The sequence below is a fragment of the Chiloscyllium plagiosum genome, unplaced genomic scaffold (genome assembly GCF_037043375.1).
Source record: "Chiloscyllium plagiosum isolate Xiang-an unplaced genomic scaffold, Cpla_swu_hap1 HiC_scaffold_5, whole genome shotgun sequence".
NCBI classification, from domain to species: domain Eukaryota; kingdom Metazoa; phylum Chordata; class Chondrichthyes; order Orectolobiformes; family Hemiscylliidae; genus Chiloscyllium; species Chiloscyllium plagiosum.
The window spans coordinates 46,850,765-46,871,819 of NW_028270143.1; the positions used below are offsets into that span (position 1 = coordinate 46,850,765).

Sequence of the window (21,055 nt, forward strand, 5' to 3'; positions counted from 1 at the left end):
TTTTCCAGTGTATAATTATGATCCCAATACACCATTATGTGCATGGCATTGGTGAGGCTGTATCTGGCGTATTGCATACAGTTCCAGCCTCTTTACTGAGGATGGATGTAATTGCATTGAAGGCTGTTCAGAGAAGGTTCACTTGTTTAAATCTGGAGATGGAAGGTTTGTCTTATGAGATGAAATTGAGTAGATTAAGCCTAAACCCGCTAGAGTTTTGAAGAGTGAGAAACAGTTTAGTTGGGGTATATAAGGTGCTGAAGGAGATTGATAGAGTAGATGTAGAAAAATGTTTCCCCTTTTCGGAAAATCTCGAAAAAGGGGTCATAGTTTTTGGACAAGGGGTAGCAATTTATGATAGAGATGAGAAAGAATTACTTCTCTTAAAGAGTTTTAAATCCATGTGAGTACAATTTATGATTAGATTAGATTACTTACAGTGTGGAAACAGGCCCTTCGGCCCAACAAGTCTACACCGACCCGCCGAAGCGCAACCCACCCATACCCCTACATTTACCCCTTACCTAACACTATGGGCAATTTAGCACGGCCAATTCACCTGACCTGCACATCTTTGGACTGTGGGAGGAAACCGGAGCACCCGGAGGAAACCCACACAGACACGGGGAGAACGTGCAAACTCCACAAGGTCAGTCGCCTGAGGCGGGAATTGAACCCGGGTCTTTGGCACTGTGAGGCAGCAGTGCTAACCACTGTGCCACCGTGCCGCCCACCCTGGGACCCTGAATAAATTTAAGGAGGAGATAGACAGATTTTTAGTTAGTAACAGATTAAAGAGGTATGGGGAGCAGACAGGAAACGAGTTGTGGCTGAGATGAGATCAGTCATGACGGTATTGAATGGCTGAGCAGGCTTGGGGAGGGGGGAGCTGAATTGCTTATTCCTGTTCCACATTCTTATGATTAGATTACTTTACAAAGTGAGATTTCCTGATGACCATCTAAAAGGACATGACAAGATTTCAAGTTTTAAAACTTTTACTGTAACAATCTAAAATCAACAATGAGTAAGTATTACTTATTTCACAACTAATACTTTAGACCACTAACAGATATTCTTTATCTCGTGGCATGTTTACACATTCCTCACACACAGCAGAACAGCAGTCTTGTTTTTATGGTACAAAATTGTTCTGGGCATTTTGACAAGATCTCTTGTCATGCCGGGGTAAGTCTTCCAGAGTTCTTTGAAAGTAAACTTTTAAAAGAAAGGAATCCCTCAATGCTCCTCAGCATACCAGCCTTCTAGCAGCAAAGCATGATCTGGTGAATCTCCACAAAGCCCATCTGCTCAAATGGAGACTTGTTTTCTTCAGCATTCTGCTCTCACTGCTGTACCCTCCCTGCATCATCACACAGCAGTTTCACCCTTCCTGTCACCAGGCTCTCTGAAACAGACTGCCTGAGAATCTGCAAGCCTGTACAAAGCTAACTGCCCCCCCCCTTTGTACTTGGGTAATAAATCTGACATAATAAAAGCAAATTACTGCGGATGCTGGAATCTGAAACCAAAAGAGAAAATGCTGGAAAATCTCAGCAGGTCTGACAGCATCTGTAAGGAGAGAAAAGAGGTGACGTTTTGAGTCTAACTGACCCTTTGTCACAGCTGCCAGACCTGCTGAGATTTTCCAGCATTTTCTCTTTTGGTAATAAATCTGAGACTTGGATTTCAATAGGACTTGACCCAAGCCTGTGGTTTCCACAGCAACCAGGCCACGTTAGCTTCCCACCAGACAGAACTTACAGGAGGTTGCATGCTCCCAGTCTCAAATTCAGAGATAATTTAATGTATCATTATTTATAAAATCTTACATACCTAATTTTGCTTGTTATTATTTATTTGTTCCAATCTAATTTCCCACTCTTGCTCCTCTCACTAAATATTCTGCAGCTTAAATATGTTATTTTTGTCAGTTCAATGGCATTGGGCCTCAGGATTTGAGGGAGGGGTTCCATTTGTTACCCGAGGTCTTTAGTTCGCTGAGATTTTCCTTTAGGTTCTTTTATTTCTTCACAGGGGGCAGACAGCGACTGGTTAACAAATGAAAAAGTCCAACTTATTGGTTGAAGCAACCGCTTACAGCAGCTGATGGGAGAAAACAACAGGCCTACTAGCTGTGGGTTTGCTTTATTGGGGAGAGACACCAACTCCCATTTCAGTGCTTGGAGGGGCTTCTTCCTGTACTATTTACACCATGAGCTGTTCAGCTACACAGGAACCAGTCAGCTATTTGTCATCAAGTTGAAGACCTTTGGCATCCACAATGACCAAACTTAAGTTTCAAATTAATAGATCCTGTTGTTGTGCTGTGGTCAACATAGGTAAATTATGGTTGTACATTGGTGATTCAGAGGCTTACATCAGGCTGAATACTTGGTCCATGTTGAAATTGCCTCAACATGTCAGTCAATGAAGTAAAAATGTGTTAAGAGTCAATCATACTAACCTGTTACATTGGCTTCTTCATTTGGAAGTCTGTGCCAGGCAGAGATAATCATAACATCTCTTTCATAATGAACTATTAATCACAATGATTGTCCCTCATTTTACTTTCAGCCAGACAAACCTGGAAAATTGCCAAGGTGACTATCGGGAAGGAGAACTTTCAATAGGACTTGACCCAAGCCTGTGGTTACCACAGCAACCAGGCCGCATTGCCTTCCCACCAGACAGAACTAATAGGAGGTTGCATGTTCCCATTCTCAAATTCAGCAAGAAAACAATTGACATTGTGCCCACACAGTCTTTAAGTATATGAGCAATCCTCATTGTTGACTATTGTGTTGTATGAGGCTGCCTACTCTAACACTCACTATGGGACAGGTTTGCTGCCATATTTGTCTTTCAGGGTTAAGATCTGCAAAGCCTGCTTGGTCGCATGTGGTCAAGAAAATCACTTGCTAGACTAATGAGAAGAGTGTTGAACAAATATGTGGTCTAATGCATTTTAGCAACCAAATACAAGTTATGCTGAGATGATAAATATTGTTAGAGACTACAATGAGGCCCTGGATGTTCCTTCCAGATCCCAGGCTGTACTCTTCCACCAGCTCCTTAAAATGTCATCATAGTGAGGGAGGGGGAGGTTTAAGGTACTCCTCAGTATTAAACTTTGCACGCCTATACATCATTCTCTCTCTCTCTCTCTCTCTCTCTTCCCTCTCACCCTGCATCCTGACAGCTTTTTATTTACTACATTATTAATATCAAAAATTCTGTACATATTACATTTAGCACAACCTCCTGTCCCTCCAAGTGTCTGATTTTGCAATTTCACTATTCTCCTGTGATGTGTTCTTATCAGACTTGGAAGACTGGCAGATGCTTGTGTTGAAGATAGTTGATTTTAATTCTGATCCTGACAGTGAGGAAATAATAGCCCCTTTCATTGTGATGTCCTTATTGGGTTCATCCCAATCAAACAGTGGTGGAGTATTGCTCTGCAATGGGATGAGGTTCCTTTGATTGCTTCCCTAAACCTTTTCTCAACAAACAGTTTACTATGGCTACTGATCTGATACTTCTTGGATGTCCATGATTTTCCTATTAAAGTTCCTTATCCACATCTTTTGCCCTTGGCATGTGAATGAAGACATGTAGTCTTTGGTAGGGTAATGTATGGAGCTTTCTGTCTATCGCTCAATGAATTTAGCAATTCAGTGTAGAAATCAGCACTTTTCCTCCAAAGTAGCTTGGATCCAGTGCTTGTCTTTACCAAATGATTGTAGATATCTCTGTTGGCTTGTGACATGTTTAAATTCAGAACTGGCTACAAATATGCTGAAACACTCATTACCAAACTGTGGTTGTCTGAAATGATATGCTGTGTTCCACATCTGTTGTGGTATATAACTTCCTGTCAAAATGTACAGCTCTGTGCCCACATGTTCCCATGGCCTAGTGGAGAAAGTAGTGGCACCAGTGCTCTTGTTACTCTAGCCGGTCTTTTGCTTGAGCTGACCATGGCTTGCTGGTTACTATGTTGTCATTGATTGAACATATGACTCAATGTCACAGGTGAACACTACTATCCCTCGCAAAGCTGTCGAGCCTCACTCTAGAAAGCATACTGTATTATCACCTCTTGTATTGCTTTCTCTAGAATCAAATGTTCTTTTGACTGTAATAACTCTTGACTAAGATAGCAATTCCAACAATTCTGTCTCTTATGAACAATGGCTTTAAAATATTGTTGTCTAATTTTCCACTAATATATAGAGATTATTAACAACATTATCTATGACTCCCACAAATGCTGAACTCTTCTGTTAGATCTTGTTCTTTTAAGAATTTTTTTTTTTACTCATTCACGGGATGAAGGCATCTCCAGGAGGCCAGCATTTTTTGCCTATCCCTAATTGCCCAGAGGGCATTAAGAGTCACATGTCGTCCAGGTATGGTGAATATAGCAAATTCCTTCCCTAAAGGACGTTAGTGAACCAGATGGGTTTGTTCTAACAATCGACAATGGATTCATAGTCATTAGACTCTTAATTCCAGACTTTTCATTGAATTCAAATTCTACCATCTGCCATGGCAGGATTCAAATCCAGGTCCCCAGAAAAGTCCCTGGGTCTCAGTCCAGAGATAATACCATTGGGCTATCACTGGCCCCTAAAGTAATTTTAAAGTTATTGTCAAAACTTTTCAGTACTTCAAAAAATATCTATTGTTTCTTGCATGCCTTAATGACTCCCAGTTGTATAGCTAAGTGTATGAACATGGTCAGGTTCTACATTAGTCTCTATTTTGTGAAAAGTATGTATGCTAAGGTTTCTTTTTTTCTCTAAGATGCCTAACACTGTTTTATTTGGTTATGTTTAAAATTAAATGTTGCTGACAATATTATTTCGGGGGCCATGTCTTCCTAATATGATTATTTATTTGCCTTGCCGACAATGTTATTAATTTTGCAGTAATAGTGCTCTGTGCTGCTATTGGAGGGCTTTTCTGTGTATTGTGTAGTCAGAGGATTAACAGCTTCTGCGGTCAAAATTGAGGTTTCCCCTTATTTATTCCACAGCCTTTCTTGTTGAATTCTGTTATTTTTAGTCTAAATAAATGATTCCCATTTCATTAACAAGTTACCTGATTAACCTCAATGCTTGTGACCTTAATAACAATGCATTGTTTTAATCACTACTTTTTTCCCCAAATAGTTCTCACTATCAGCAGTTTTAATAAATTCTTCCTGCTTTTAACACAAGTTCTATAATGGATCTCCCACCTTTCCTATTAACTTACTTTTGTTAGACCTTGCCTGCTTAGGGTTCAGACATACTCCTTCACTGCTTTAATTCTGGTTTTGGGTGTTTTCCCATTTGGGATGTTAGGTTGATGTTGGACAGGATATTGGTGAGGTCTTTTCTGCAGTACTGTGTCCAGTTCTGGTCTACCTGTTATAGAAAAGGTACTAAGCTGGATAGGATTCAGAAGAGATTCAACAGGATGTTGCTGGGAATGGAGGGTTTGAGTTAGAAAGAGAGGCTGAATAGGCTGGGACTTTTTTCACTGGAGTGTAGGAGGTTGAGAGGTGACCTTCTAGATGTTTATGAAATAATGAGGGGTATAGATGAAGTGAATGGCAAATGTCTTTTCCCCAGGGTGAGGGCATATTTTTAAGGTGAGAAAGATTTTAAAAAGTCTTGAGGGGCAATTCTTTTACTCCAAGACTCGTTCATGTGTGGAATGAACTTCCAAAAAAAGTGGTGGTTGCGGGTACAGATACAACATTTAAAAGACATTTAGATAGGTACATGAATTAGAAATGTTTGGAGAGATATGGGACAAACGCAGGCAGGTGCGATTAGTTTAGTTTGGGATTATGGTTCGCATGGACCGGTTGAACCAAACTGCCTGTTTCCTGTTGTATGACTCTGTGGGACCTCTGTTTAAATTACTTTCATGGTCCCTGATTTTCCTTACTGCATCTGTGCCTCATGATACCTGTTCACTTTTGTGGCGATACTGAGCATTAGCTATAAGTGCTTTACTTGTAGTTTTCCCAGCCTAATTAGTCCCGCTTCCTTGTAGTTCCTCCTGTAATTTTTTTTCCATTGTGTGTCTACCCAATTTGCTTTTGAAAGTGGTTCCTGAATCTGATTCAGTCGCCCTTATGAATAATGCATATTGGATTATCATAACCTGTGGAAGTTTCTTTACTTCTCCTCATGTTTTCTCCGGTTCATATGGTCAATCACCTTTAAATCTCTGTCCTCTTGTTACTGATTACTTCGCTGGGAAAACTTTCTCCTTATTTACTCTTTATTAAAACCTTTCATTGCATTCAATGTATATCAAATTTCTGAAAATGCATTTATAAAGAAAATCCTGCTGAAAATCTGAAATAAGAACTACAAACGTTAGAAGCATCGTACAGAGAAATAGAGTTAATATTTCTGGATAATGACCCTTTATCAGAACTGATTCCACTGGCCCGGACTCTAACGTGGTCCTTCTCCTTTGTTACTCCTGAGCCTCCTCCCTTCCAGTAAGTTTAATTCTCTCACGTTTCTGTATTTCTTCAGGTTTGATGAAGAGCTGTGAACCTCTGCGGGTGCAGCCTGACCTATTGAGTTTTGCCATTTTGTTCTCATTGCCCTCGCTCTTCCCAGTTTGAAGGAGGATAACTATAGTGTTCCCGTAACTGAAATCCTTCATGGAACCTGTCTGCTTAACTTGCCCCATTGCTTGAGGTGTCCCTCAAGGCAGATAACCAATGTCTCTCTCACTAGAGGAAGGAAATGATTGTGGTTTTATGTGGATTATAGTTAATTAACTTATCTTTACCCAGACTCTCAGAATTGCTATAGTGCAGAGTACATTCAGCCTGTCATGTCTGTATCGGCTCTCTGAGCAGTTTCAGCTTTGTATTAATCTCCTGCCTTTTCTCTATATCCCTGTACATTGTTTCTATTTAAATAATAATTCAAGACCCTCTTGAATGCATCAGTTGAAGCTCCCTCCCACACATGCAAGCCGGGCATTCCATAACCTAACTGTGTGAGAACGTTTAAATCCCTCTGTCTCTTCACCCTTTCTTAGCTGTGACATCCTCATGTATAGTGTCTAGTGCCTAAAGCTGGCCACAGTACTCCAGTTGGGGTCTAACTCATGTTATGTGAAGGACTAACAAAACGTCCTTGCTTTTATATTCAGCCTCTGTTCATAAAGCCAAAGATTTAACAACCTTCTCCAATGTTGAACTGACAACTGAAGGTAAATAACATACTAATTCTGCAGTACCCATTCATCCAAACAGTTTCTTTGTGTGTATTGATCATTTATAATTTGGAAGTGCTGAACTCCTGAAATTGTTCCAGTCAGTTCCTAAATCTCTTTTCAAAATAGGTACCCAAAATTGCATATGGTGTTCTGGATGTGGCAGTGATCTACAGGCACAAAATTCAGTCTCCCTGTAGTGTGCCCCAGGACTCGTTATTTAGCAATTCACATTGATCAGACATTTGAAATGAGGGTCCAATTGTACAGTCATGTAGATCTACAGCACAGAAAAAGGCCATTCAGCCCATTGGTCTGCACCAGTCAAAAATAATTACCTAACTATTGTTATCCCATTTTCCAGCACTTGGCCCATGGTCTTGTATGCCTTGGTATTGCAAGTGTACATCTAAAGAATCTTCTTAAATATTAGGAATTCATCAAAATCATTTCCTCTCTGTTGAATACCTACCTCATTGATCAGTTAACTCCAAAAGGGATTACAGTAGGGTAATAACAAAATAACTTCTTGTGTGTTGTATAAACAAACATTGCAAGTGTGCTGAAAGTTGCTGTTGAATATACGGTTTGATTATGTTGAGTTGACTGTCCATTAGCACGGTCTATAAATAATACCAATCCCTCATCTCTCCCATTGGTGCATCTACTTTGAAAATGAAAACATTTTCAGGAATGAATACGTAGTGGTCTCCACCTCGTTTCTTGTGCGAAAAGATTCTGCTAGCCTCTCTCCCAATACCCTGAGTAAATATTTGAAATTGATAATCTTTTATACACCTGAATCAGTAGAAAATATTTTTTCTATTTATTTACCCTATTTGAAACCTTCAGAATTTGAAAAGTCTCTTGAATATCCTCTTAATTTTCAATGCTGTCAACAACAATTTTGTGCAGAGTTTCTGTGTGCAGTTTAATCTCAGACGTTTCTGTGAATTATCTGAAATTACACTGAGTGAGGAGGTTCCCACTGAAATCATTCTCCTAATAGCTCCAAGCGCTCTGAGTAACTACAGGTTTCCATCTCTTCATTAATCCCAGAGATGATAAACACTTTGTTTTTAATGTTCATCCTATGCTGTTAATAACATATCTCACTGGTAGCAGACCTAACTATTGACTGATATACAAATTCAGCCATAATGCTTTACTTTTAGATTACTTACAGTATGGAAACAGGCCCTTCAGCCCAACAGGTCCACTTCGACCCTCCAAAGAGTAACACACGCAGACCCATTCCCCTACCCTACACTTACCCCTGACTAATGCACCTAACATTATGGGACAATTTAGCATGGCCAATTCACCTGACCTGCACATCTTTGGACTGTGGGAGGAAACCCACACAGACACGGGGAGAATGTACAAACGTCACGCAGACAGTCACCCAGGCAGGAATTGAACCTGGGTCCCTGGAGCTGGGAGGCAGTAGTGCTAACCACTGAGCCACCATGCTGCCCATTCCGTACCCTATAGTTATACTTAGAGTAAAAAAATTGTTCTATATCACTTGCATTTTTAAGGAATCACACCATAGAGTCATAAAAATGTACAGCACGGAAGCAGACCCTTCACTCCAACTCATCCATGCTGACCAGATATCCTAAATTAATCCAGTCCCATTTGTCAGCACTTGGCCCATATCCTTCTAAACCCTTCCTATTCATATATCCATCCAGATTCCTGTATTGAAACACATTTAATCACCAATAATTACATCTTGCTTTTCTGAAAATTGAGTTGGCCATCTTCCAGGAATTCTGAATTCCATAAAGTTCTCTTTTAACATTCCTTCCTGGGCCTTGGGTGAAAGATCAGCATTTATTTGCTATCCCTCATTAACTTTGATAGGGTGATGGAGATTGGCCTTATGAACTACTGGCAATGCGTGGTGCAGATACATCTGGATTATTTTTGGGGAGGAGTTCCAGGATGTTGATAGTGATAATAAAAAGAAGCCAGATTGTAAAGCAGCATTGACCAACAGATATTGGTGTGAGTGGTTGCAACTGTTGCTAAGAGTTGCAATAGTTATTGAATCTCAAGGATCATCTTGTCTGTTGAGATCTCCTGTAATGTGTGTAAATATTAGCTGGAGTCTTCAAATAAGTGGAACCTTCTTATAGGTTATCAAACCATGCCTGGATAATTGGTAAGTTTGCATAACGGGCCCCAGATACACACACAGATGGATCTGTTGTGAGTGTACATCACAAGAAGAGCCACAAGCAAAGGGTGCATAAACCCCAGAAGGCAGAGTCCTACTAAAGGCAGTGTCTTGTAGAATAGCCAATGTCTGGTTTGTGAGGTAGCTCAAATGGGTGGCAAGTGAGAGTACAAATCAATTCAGGGTTGTGTGATATAGTCACATTCAATTCAAGCAGAAAAAAACTGGAGGGTCATTGATAGATCCATGGCTGTAGTTCCCATTCAAAGAACAAAAAATACATAAAACGGCAAACTAATGCCACTAGAAAATGGCAAAGACCTGAACTGAGCCAACAAAAAGAGAGGGGTGAGAATTGTTGAATCTCTCCATGGTGAAGAATGGTTACAAATCGCTTAAAAATTAACCATGTCTGCAAGAAACATAGAATGATCACCAAATTTTCAGCATGAATTAGGGGGACACAGATGTCATATCCAAATTTAGCCTTTATGAACAAAGAATATAGTTATGACAAAGAAAACAATCATGCTCATTGGAAACAAGAGGCTGCATTGAGTCAACATTTTGGGTCTGTCTGAGTCAGATCAATATTGGTGTAAAACTGGATCTCCCTATTACAGTGGTTGGAGTAATGGCTTACAGACAACCACAAGCAATTCCTCAGCAGGTGCTGTGATTAAGAAAAGGGCTGTGATTTTTCAGAAGCTGCACTGTCTGAAGAAATAATGGCACTAATTCCTTGTGCTGATGCCAATCAAAACCTTCTAAAACTATTTTCTTTGGAGAAAATGAGTCATGATATTGACACACTATTAAAGGTATCATAAATGCTGAAGCCATTGCAGCTGGATAACATCACCTGAAAGTATTAGATGCAGCTATCTGTATTGGTGCAGTAGCCAGTTGACAGAAAGCAAGCAAGCTGTGTCACAAGTGCAGTTTTCTGTATCCACTGCAAACTGTCCTACTTTCCAAGAATTCTACAGGGTGTGTGGTGGAACAGGATGTTGGGCTTCCCAGTGCAGGATATCTAGTGTTGGAGGTGTGACCTCATTTTTTCCTATGTTATTCTAAGAGCTGCTTACAAGCAGCAGAAATAGACAGTGCACCAGAGAGAGGGAGAGAGAGAGAGAGAGAGAGAGACGCACATAATGAGGTTAGTGGCAAGATAGGCTGGGAGACTGAATCAGAGTGGGGAAATCTTCAGTTTGATAGTGCATAGTAATTCCTCATGATGAGTGATGAAATAATGAAGTTGTTGTGTGACTAATAACACGTTTGAAGTCTAAGATGGTTGAAATCAGAGCCCTATTACAAGCAGGCAGCAAACGGGATTGAAACTCTGATTGCTTTCTAAGTCCCATACGCTCTGTCCCTAAAGTCTCTTGAAATTCATCTTTCTTCACTCCTTACTGTGCAAGTCTTTCTTAGCTCTGAACATCCTCAAACTCTGAACTCAGGTACAGCAAGCAAGATTATTTACACATAATTCTAATGAATAACAAAAACAGTTGACTAATGCCATTCCTGTTCTTGCCATTATTTTATGAATAATACATGCTATCGCCAATCTCACAAGCCACCTTGTGGAGAAGTACAGAAGGACAACTTGAGATTTTCAACTACAGCAGTTTGATCTCTGGTGATTGTATTGACCTTGTAATTGCCCAGTTCAGATTCAACTATGATTTGGAGTCGCCGATGTTGGACTAGAGTGTACAAAATGAAAAATCACACAACACCAGGTTATAGTCCAACAGGTTTAATTGGAAGCCCACTAGCTTTTGGAGCACTGCTCCTTCATCAGGTGCTTGTGGAGAATAAGATTGTAAGACACTGAATTTATAGCAAAAGTTTAGAGTGTGATGAAACTGAAATTATATATTGATAAAAACTTGGATTGTTTGTTAAGTCTCTCATTTTCTAGAATGACCATGTTGGTTTCAATTCTTTCATATATAAATCGCAGAATTTTTTTTAAAACGTTAGTTACAAAGCTTATTACTATCCACATCATTTGCCAGAGGAAAAACAGCTTCCCCCTATCTGCTCTATCTGGAGTTATGGAGCAGGCCAGACCCCCTCAAAACATTTCAAGAAAGTAGACCAGACCCTAACTTTGCTCGTTGTTTTAAGCAGGTGTAAAGCAGATATTCCAGGAATGATGCAGCTGGTCAAACTACTTAGCTTTAAACAAAATGAAATTTATTTACAAGATTACTGAATGAAACACAAACAAAAGAGATCAGAATACAGAATAACTTAACCTATCGAAAAACCCAACAGATCATCCCAGCTTAATGATGCTGTTCCCCGTACTTGCAATCCCTATAAATAACCCTTGGCACAAAAGATAAAATTGAAAACAGGGTCTTGAAGGAGAGAGAGAGAGATGGCAGCATGGAAAACCCTTTTCCCTGTAACTGTTTAACACTTGACTGCTTTCAGTGAATAGCCAGACTGCCAAAAAAAGTCAAATCAGAGAAAAGCTGAGCTGGGCGAACTGGCCACTCCCCTTTCATCGTACAATTTTAAAAAACGTAAAAGCCTTTTGCCTGAGGCAGTATCTGTTAGCTATAATCAAATTGGCCCTAAAACCCATCCAAGCCCTGACATTTCAGAACATTAGTTTTATGACTTTCTGAAAAAAAACAAAGACAGTGTAACGTTGTTAAAGGAGGAGCTTCATCATACCTCCCCCCTCAAAAAAAAGCCATCAATATCCAAAGATGGCTTCATTTTAAAACCCCTTAATCTTAAACTGTTAGGACTGTACAACACACATATACCTTACATTGAAAATGATCATACAAACATGCACTACTACATTTTGGGTCAATCTGTTTTACTCCTGCCACCGATGCCACCGTTTCTCATTCAAGTCTCCACAATACGTCAGCAATCATGTTTTCTCATCCTGCCACATGCACAGTTTTCAGATTGAATGGCTGTAACAACAAGCTCAATTTAAACAGTCTGGAATTTTTGTCCTTAAATTTCTCCACAAACTTCAGTGGGTTATAATCACTGTATATAAAGAACAAAGAAAATTTACAGCCCAGGAACAGGCCCTTTGGCCCTCCAAGCCTGAGCCGATCCAAATCCACTGTCTAAATCTATAGCTTAATTCCTAAGCATCTGTATCCCTCTGCTCGCCATCTACTCGTGCATCTGTCCAGGCACAGCTTAAATGAATCTACCGTGCCTGCCTCTACTACCTCTGCTGGCAACGCATTCCAGGCACCTGCCACCATCTGTGTAAAGTACTTGCCGCTTATGTCCCCTTTAAACTTTTCACCTCTCACCTTGAACGCGTGACCTCTTGTTATTGAATCCCTCACCCTGGGAAAAAGCTTATCTCTCTCTACCCTGTCTATACTCTTCATGATTTTGTAGACCTCAATCAGGTCCCCACCTCAATCTCCTTTTTTCTAACGAAAACAATCCTAACCTACTCAACCTCTCTTCATAGCTTGCACCTTCTATACCAGGCAACATCCTCATAAACCTTCTCTGCACCCTCTCCAAAGCGTCCACATCCTTTTGGTAATGTGGCGACCAGAACTGTACACAGTATTCTAAATGCGGCCAAACCAATTTTAACATGACCTGCTAGCTCTTATACTCAATACCCCGTCCAATGAAGGCAAGCATACCATATGCCTTCTTGACCACTCTATCCACTTGTGCAGCAACCTTCAGGGTAAAATGGACCTGAACTCCCAGATCTCTCTGCTCATCAACTTTTCCCAAGGCTCTTCCGTTTACATTATAGTTCGCTCTCGAATTAGACTTCCCAAAATACATCACCTTACATTTGCCTGGATTGAACTCCATCTGCCACTTTTCCACCCAACTCTCAAGTCTATCTATATCCTCCTGTATTCTCTGACAGTCCCCTATGCTTTCTGCAACTCCACCAATCTTCGTGTCATCTGCAAACTTACTGATCAGACCACCAATGTCCTCTTCCAGATCATTTATGTATATTAAAATCAACAGTAGCCCAACACTGACTCCTGTGGAACCTTTCTCCATTTCGAGAAACTCCCTTCAACTACTCTCTGTCTCCTGTTGCTCAACTAGTTCTTTATCACCTAGTGAGAACACGCTGCACACCATGTGACTTCATTAGTTTACTATGGGGAACCTTACCAAATGCCTTACTAAAGTCCATGTATATGACATCTACAGCCTTTCCTTAATCTATCAATTTGCTGACTTCCTCAAAGAACTGTACTAAGTTGGTAAGGCACAATCTACCCCGCACAAAACCATGTTGCCTATCACTGATAAGCCCATTCTTTTCCAAATATAAATAGATTTATCCCACAGAACCTTCTCCAGCAACTTTCCCACCACGGACGTCAGGCTCACTGGTCTGTAGTTACCCGGAATATCCCTACCACCCTTCTTGTACAGGGGGACAACATGAACAACTCTCCAGTCCTCCAGCACCTCACCTGTGTTTAAGGATGCCACAAAGATATCTGTCAGGGCCCTAGTTATTTCCTCTCTCGCCTCCCTCAGCAACCTGGGATAGATCCCATCTGGTCCGTGGGATTTGTCCACCTTAATATCCTTCAGTCTACCCAACATATCTTCCCTCCTTATGTCAGCATGATCCAGAGTAAACAAACTTCTATCTCTAATCTCAGCAATTGTCACCTCCCGTTCCTCAGTGAACACTGATGCAAAGTAATCTCACCTATTTTCTCAGGTTCAACACACAGCCTTCCTTCCTTACCCTTTAGTGGACCAATCATTTCTCTAGTTACCCTTTTTGCTTCTTATGTAAGAATAAAAGGCCTTGGGATTCTCCTTAATTCTGCTCTCTAAAATTATTTCATGATCCCTTTTAGCCCACTTGATTCCTCATTTAAGATTGGTCATACTCTCCCGATATTCTTCCAAGACCCGTTCTGTTTTAGCTGCCTGGACCTTATGTACGCTTTCCTTTTCCTCTTGGCTAGTCGCACGATTTCTCCTGTCATCTACAGTTCACGAATCTTGCCTTTCCTATCCCTTGTTTTCAGAAGGACATGCCTACTCTGCACTATCTTTGAAATCCTCCCACATATCAAATGTGGACTTTCCTTCAAATAGCTGCGTCCAATCCACATTTCCCAGCTCCTGCCTAATTTTGATATGATTGGCCTTGGCCTAGTTTAGTACTCATCCCTTAGGATTACTCTCATCTTTGCCTACGAGTATTCTAAAACATACAGAATTGTGGGCACTATTCCCAAAGAAATCCCCTACTAAAACTTCTATCACCTGGCCTGGCTCCTTCCCCAACAACAGGTCCAGTATGGCTCCTTCCCTTGTCAGAATATTGACATACTGCTCTAGAAAACTCTCCTGGATGCTCCTCATAAATTCTGCCCCATCCAGACCTCTGACGCGAAGTGTATCACAATCAATGTTGGGAAAATTAAAATCTCCCATCACCACCACCCTGTTGCCTCTACACCTTTACATAATCTGTTTACCTATTTGTTCTTTAACCTCATGCTCACTGTTGGGAGGCCTGTAATACAGCCCCATCAAAGTAACTGCACCCTTTTTATTTTTCAGCTCCACCCATAATGCCTCACTGCTCAAGCCCTCCATAGTGTCCTTCTTTAACACAGCTGTGATATCATCTCTGACCATCCTAAATGAAATGTTATAATGCCAACACCAAGCTCAAATTTTCTTTCTCAACTGTCGAATATTTCTGCTGACGTATGTTCAATTTCCTGGAGAAATACCTGATAGGTCTTCCTATCTTCTCTTCATCTTCTTGCAGGAACAGAGCACTGATACTACATCACGAGCATCGATAACCACTTTCAAAGGCTTTGTGTAATTCGGTGTGGCTAATATTGGGGCAGTGGTTAACACAGCTTTCAGGCTGTTAAATACCTTCTGACAGTCCGCTGTCCACTGAAACCTCTTGCCTTTCTTTAACAATTCATTGAGTGGAGCAGCCACACTGCTAAAATTTGGTGTAAAGTTTTGATAAAATCCACTCAATCCCAGGAACCATGATACTACTCTTTCTGTCGACGGTATGGGAAACTGCCCAATTACCTTTGTTTTTGTATTCTGTGGGGCCGTTTGTCCAAGTTCAATAACATGGCCCAGGAGGGTGACTTGGGCTTTGGCAAAATCACTTTTAGCCAGGTTTATCACCAAGCCTGCCTTCCGAAGTCGATCAAGCAAGTCCGATTAATGTCGCAAATATTCCTTCCAAGTGTGACTAAAAATCACCAGGATTATCTTTATGTATGACACAATTCGGTGGTCTGGCAATGACCTTATTGGTTAATCTCTGAAATGTGGCTGCTGCATTTTTCATACCAAATGGCATGACTTTAAGCTGATACGGTCCATTTGGTGTTACAAAAGCTGAAACTGCCATTGCTGTTTCTGACAAAGGTATCTGCCAGTATCCTCTGAGCAATTCCAACTTAGAAATATGCAATCCCACCTTTTCAACAGTCTTCCAAACTCTGAATCGAATATGAATCAGTCTTTATAACTGCATTGACTTTGCAATAGTCCAAATATAACTGCTGGGTACCATCTGGTTTTGGCACCATTACTATGGGTGAGCTTCAGTCACTGTAACTCACTTCAATTATGTTGTCTTGGAGCATGCGTTCAATCTCCTTTTGAACCTGTGCCAACTTTAGAAGGTTATGCCTGTAAGGATGTTGCTCAATCGGAACAGGATCTCCTATCTCAGCTTATTTCCATATAGCTCCCCAAGTGATTGCAATAACTCTTTTAGGTCATTTTGATTTTCTTGTAGAAGATAACTCAACTTATTATCCTGATTTTTGATAACTTCCTCATTGTCCAGTTTAATTTGAGGAATGCCCGTGGGTGGCACAGTGGTTAGCACTGCTGCCTCACAGCGCCAGAGACCCGGGTTCAATTCCCGGCCAGGCGACTGACTGTGTGGAGTTTGCACGTTCTCCCCGTGTCTGCGTGTGTTTCCTCCCACAGACCAAAAATGTGCAGGTTAGGTGGATTGGCCATGCTAAATTGCCCTTAGTGTTAGGTAAGGGGTAAATGTAAGGGAATGGGTCTGGGTGGATTGCGGGTCGGTGTGGACTTGTTCGGCCGAAGGGCCTGTTTGCACACTGTAAGTAATCTAAAAAAAAATCCTCTGAACATCGTTCTTCCCTCTTCCCCAAAGTCTCCTTTGGCTTTCCTTCCCTGTCGAAATACCTTTTGAACATATCCACATGATGCACTCTGTGAGATTTGCTTCTGTCTGGAGTCCTTATCAAATAGCTCCCCTTACTCAATTTCCTTCAACTTGATATGGTCCACTAAACATTCACCTATCACTGAAAGTAACATTAACATCTTCTCTGAGAGCAAAATTGTGAGTTTTTGAGTTCTTATCTGCTTCCTGTTTCATTGTATGCTGTGATACTTTTAAATGCTGTGTAGCCAATTCCCTCACTGTATTTAATCTTTCCTGAAAATTTGACACATCATCTGGATGGTCTCTGAATTCTGACTTACTAATTTCTCCTTAATCAATTTTAGCAGTCCTCTCACTTCATGTGCAAAAACTATTTCAAATGGACTGAATTTGGTTGATTCTTTTGGTGCATCTCTGATTGCAAAAAGCACAAAAAGCACAAAAGCACAGTCCAGAAAAATCCCAGGATATGTGTCCTGCAACAGTTCAGTTGCCTGAGTTTCCACTGGCTTTTCTACCACAGTAGGTAATTTGTGCCTTATTCCTTATCCCAGTCATCTGGATAGCCTTGACTATAAGTCCTCAACGTGGTTTTTTAATGCCATCTCTCTAGTGCTCCCTGTGATTCTGGTTGGTACGCAGTAGATTTGAATTGTTTTATTCCTAAGCTGTCCAAACCTTCCTTGAATAATTTTGATGTCAAGTTTGACCTTTGGTCTGATTGTATCTCGGTGGGTAGTCTGTACCTAGTGAAAAATTTGATCAACTCCTCTCCAATCCTTTTAGCTGTGATATTGCGTAATGAGATAGCCTCTGGAAATCTAATGGACACATTCATCATTGTTAACAAATACTGATTCCTACTTTTTGTTTTAGTTAGGGGGCCTACGCAATCAATTAAGACTCTTGTAAAACACTCCTCAAATGCAAGGATATAAGAAGTGCAAGCTTTATTATGCCTGTGGTTTTCCAATTACCTGATATGTATGACATGTCTGTCAAAATTCAACTACATCCTTATGCAGTCCAGGCCAGTAAAAATGTTCTTGTATTTTAGCTTGAGTTTTTCTCACTCGTAAATGACCTCCTAGCGGTAACTCATGTGCAACTTGCAACACCTCCATTCTATAACCTACTGGCAATACAACTTGATGAATTTCTGATCATTTCTCATCTGCTTGAATATGTGATGGTCTCCATTTCCTCACTTAAGACATCATTTTTAAGATAAACAAAATCAGGAATACATTCGGATTATTTTTTTTGCATGTATTTTGATACAATTACTTTAAATTTTCGTTTTTCTGCTGTAGTTCTGGTAATTTACCTGATCTTAAGATATCTGCATTGCTATCTAGCTGCTCTTGGTTTGTGTTGACCATCTGATCAAACAGGGCCTCGGCTAATTCCACTTCAACTTTCTTGTCTGTACTCTTTGATCTCTCCTGTTTCAACTGGTGACTTTGTGACCACATAGTCCAAAAAAATCCCAGGATATGTGTCCTGCAACAGTTCAATTGCCTGAGTTTCCACTGGCTGTTCAACCACAGTAGGCAGCAATCCTACCTGTGAACCAGCTATATCATTAGCAAGGACAAATTATATTCCTGGAGCTCACCACTTCTCCACTGTTCACTGGACACTCTAACCTCACTTTACATAATTGAGTGCTTCTTGTCTCACCGTGAATTCCCATTACTAGCACCTTCTCTGGCAATAGTCCTTCAGAGTACATATCTCCTCTGAGCAGCATCTCAGATTGAGAGGAACCTGTGTCTCTTGATACTGTAACCTCTTTACCTGCTGCTCCTGCCCTGTGCGAGTAAATTTTACCTTTGTAGGTATATGGCTTAAGAAGATCTGGCACTTCCTCCTTAACTAACCTCTGAGCAGGTTGGATATTCAGACTTCAACGCTCCAGGGAAAGCAGCCCCAGCCTATTCAGCCTCTCCCTATAGCTCAAATTCTCCAACCCTGGCAACATCCTTGTAAATTCTTGCTGAGATATTTGTATTATTGATAGATACAGATGAAGTGCCAGAGACTGGAGATTGGCTAACGTGATACCATTGTTTAAGCAAAGTGGTAAGGACAAGCCAGTGAGTCTGATGTTGGTGGTGGGCAAGTTGTTGAAGGGAATCCTGAGAGACCAGATTTACAAATATTTGGAAAGGCAAAGACAGATTAGGGATAGGAAAATCATGTCTTTCAAACTTGATTGAGTTTTTTGAAGAAGTAACAAAGAGGATTGATGAGGGCAGAGCAGTGGACATGATCTATATGAACTTCAGTAAGGCATTTCACAAGGTTCCCCATGGGAGGTTTGCAAGGTTAGATCTCATGGAATACAGGGAGAACTAGCCATTTGGAAAAACCACATCTTTTCATCATTTATATAAATGAACATAGGAGGTATAGTTAGTAAGTTTGCAGATGACACCAAAATTGGAGGTGTAGTGGACAGCGAAGAAGTTTACCTCAGATTACAACGGGACCTTGATCAGATGGGCCAATGGGCTGAGGAGTGGCAGATGGCATTTAATTTAGATAAATACGAGGTGCTGCATTTTGGGAAAGCAAATCTTAGCAGGACTTATACACTTAATGGTAAGGTCCTAGGGAGTGTTAATAAACTAAGAGACTTTGGAATGCAGGTTCATAGCTCCTTGAAAGCGGAGTCGCAGGTAGATAGGATAGTGAAAAAGGCGTTTGGTATGCTTTCCTTTATTGATCAGAGTATTGAGTACAGGAGTTGGGAGGTCATGTTGTGGCTGTACAGGACAGTGGTTAGGCCTCTTTTGGAGTATTGCGTACAATCCTGGTCTCTTTCCTATTGGAAGGATGTTGTGAAAGTTGAAAGGGTTCAGAAAAGATTTACAAGGATGTTGCCAGGGTTGGAGGATTTGAGCTATAGGGAGAGGCTGAATAGGCTGGAGCTGCTTTCCCTGGAGCGTTGAAGTCTGACGGATGACCTCATATTTGTTTATGAAATCATGAGTGGCATGGATGGCATAAATAGACAAAGTCTTTTCCCTGGGGTGGGAGAGTCCAGAATTAGAGGGCATAGTTTTAGTGTGAGCGAGGAAAGATATAAAATGGACCTAAGAGGCAACATTTCTATGCAGAGGTGGTACATGTGTGAAATGAGCTACCAGAGGAAGTGGTGAAGGCTGGTACAATTGCAACATTTAAAAGGCATCTGGATCAGCATATGAATAAGAAGGGTTGAGAGGGATATGGGCCAAGTGCTGGCAAATGGGACTAGATTAGGTTGGGATATATGGTCGGCATGGACGTGTTGGACCAAAGAGTCTATTTCCGTGCTATACATCTTTATATGACTCTACAAATAATGTCATGGATTGATGGAACGGTTACAGGTAGACTGGGGAGGATGTGCTTAAGTTGACGACTTTCTCATTTGGTTCTCTCCCATCAGCTGTAAAACCAGATTAGCAGCTGTAATTGCTCAGCTTGAATCATTATTTTGTCTCCAAATTACAATGCAGTACCATAACCATGATGCCAGTGTAATCAGCGTGTTGACATTTGTATACGTAGGTGGCTTTGTTCCTGTATAGTTGAGTGTTTTACTATTTACTATATAGTCAATTTAGTTCTTTTCCACAAAAGGTGGTCCTTCATATTTGTCTTTGTTGGTACTTATTTTCCATTGATCTGCTCACTTTCCTCTCGTCATCTGCTGGTGATGATAAACTGTGTTATGTAGGACATTTTTGATGGAATAGAAAAATGTCCCTTGATTCGTTTAGTCTCAGTAGATTTAAAAAGAGGAATATCGAAATTCTTTACTTATCCTTCTGCTCCAAGTACTAAGCATGTGCATCTGTTCATTGGCAGTTAATAAAAAGTATTATTCACTCTTTGCAAAGTTGCAACATTTTGGTCTTCCACATTCTTAGTTGCTGTCTTTTCAGTTTTCCCTTGCACCAGTCCGAATGTCTTTCCTGTAGTTTAGAGAACAGAAACAGGAAGCATCCCCACGTGACTCACAGAATATTAACAGCTGAAGATAGTGAAGATCTGAAACAAAAGCAGGAGGTGCTGGAGAAACACAGCATTTGTGGAGTGAAGGGTCACTGGAATTGCTCCAACGTTTTTCTCATAGACTACATAATTTCAATATATGGTGATTAACAATTTAAAAAGTTTGAAAAAGAATTATCTTCTCTAATGTAATCATATTCTTTGAATTTCAGATATATCTATATTGCAGAAACTTTTGCCCGTAAAATCCATATTATGGAAATAAATCTGAACAATACTCTGACTCCAGTGAAGGTAAGGATTTGAAATAATTATTAGAATCGGTCAAGGTCACTGAATGCTGTTTTAACATTGCCTCTCAATGTAGTCAACATTTTTGTGTCAAAAAGTGCAATCTATCATCTGGATGAAAT

The 21,055-nt window shown here is 40.6% G+C and overlaps 1 protein-coding gene across 1 annotated transcript in view; it reads left to right on the forward strand.

The window, feature by feature from the left end:
• The window catches only part of LOC122549829 (serum paraoxonase/arylesterase 2-like), a 63,365-nt gene that overhangs the window by 36,546 nt on the left and 5,764 nt on the right, over nt 1-21,055 (forward strand). Inside the window, exon 7 of the mRNA XM_043689915.2 lies at nt 20,855-20,936. Coding sequence (XP_043545850.1) covers nt 20,855-20,936 — 82 coding nt within the window. The remainder of the gene's footprint in view (nt 1-20,854; nt 20,937-21,055) is intronic.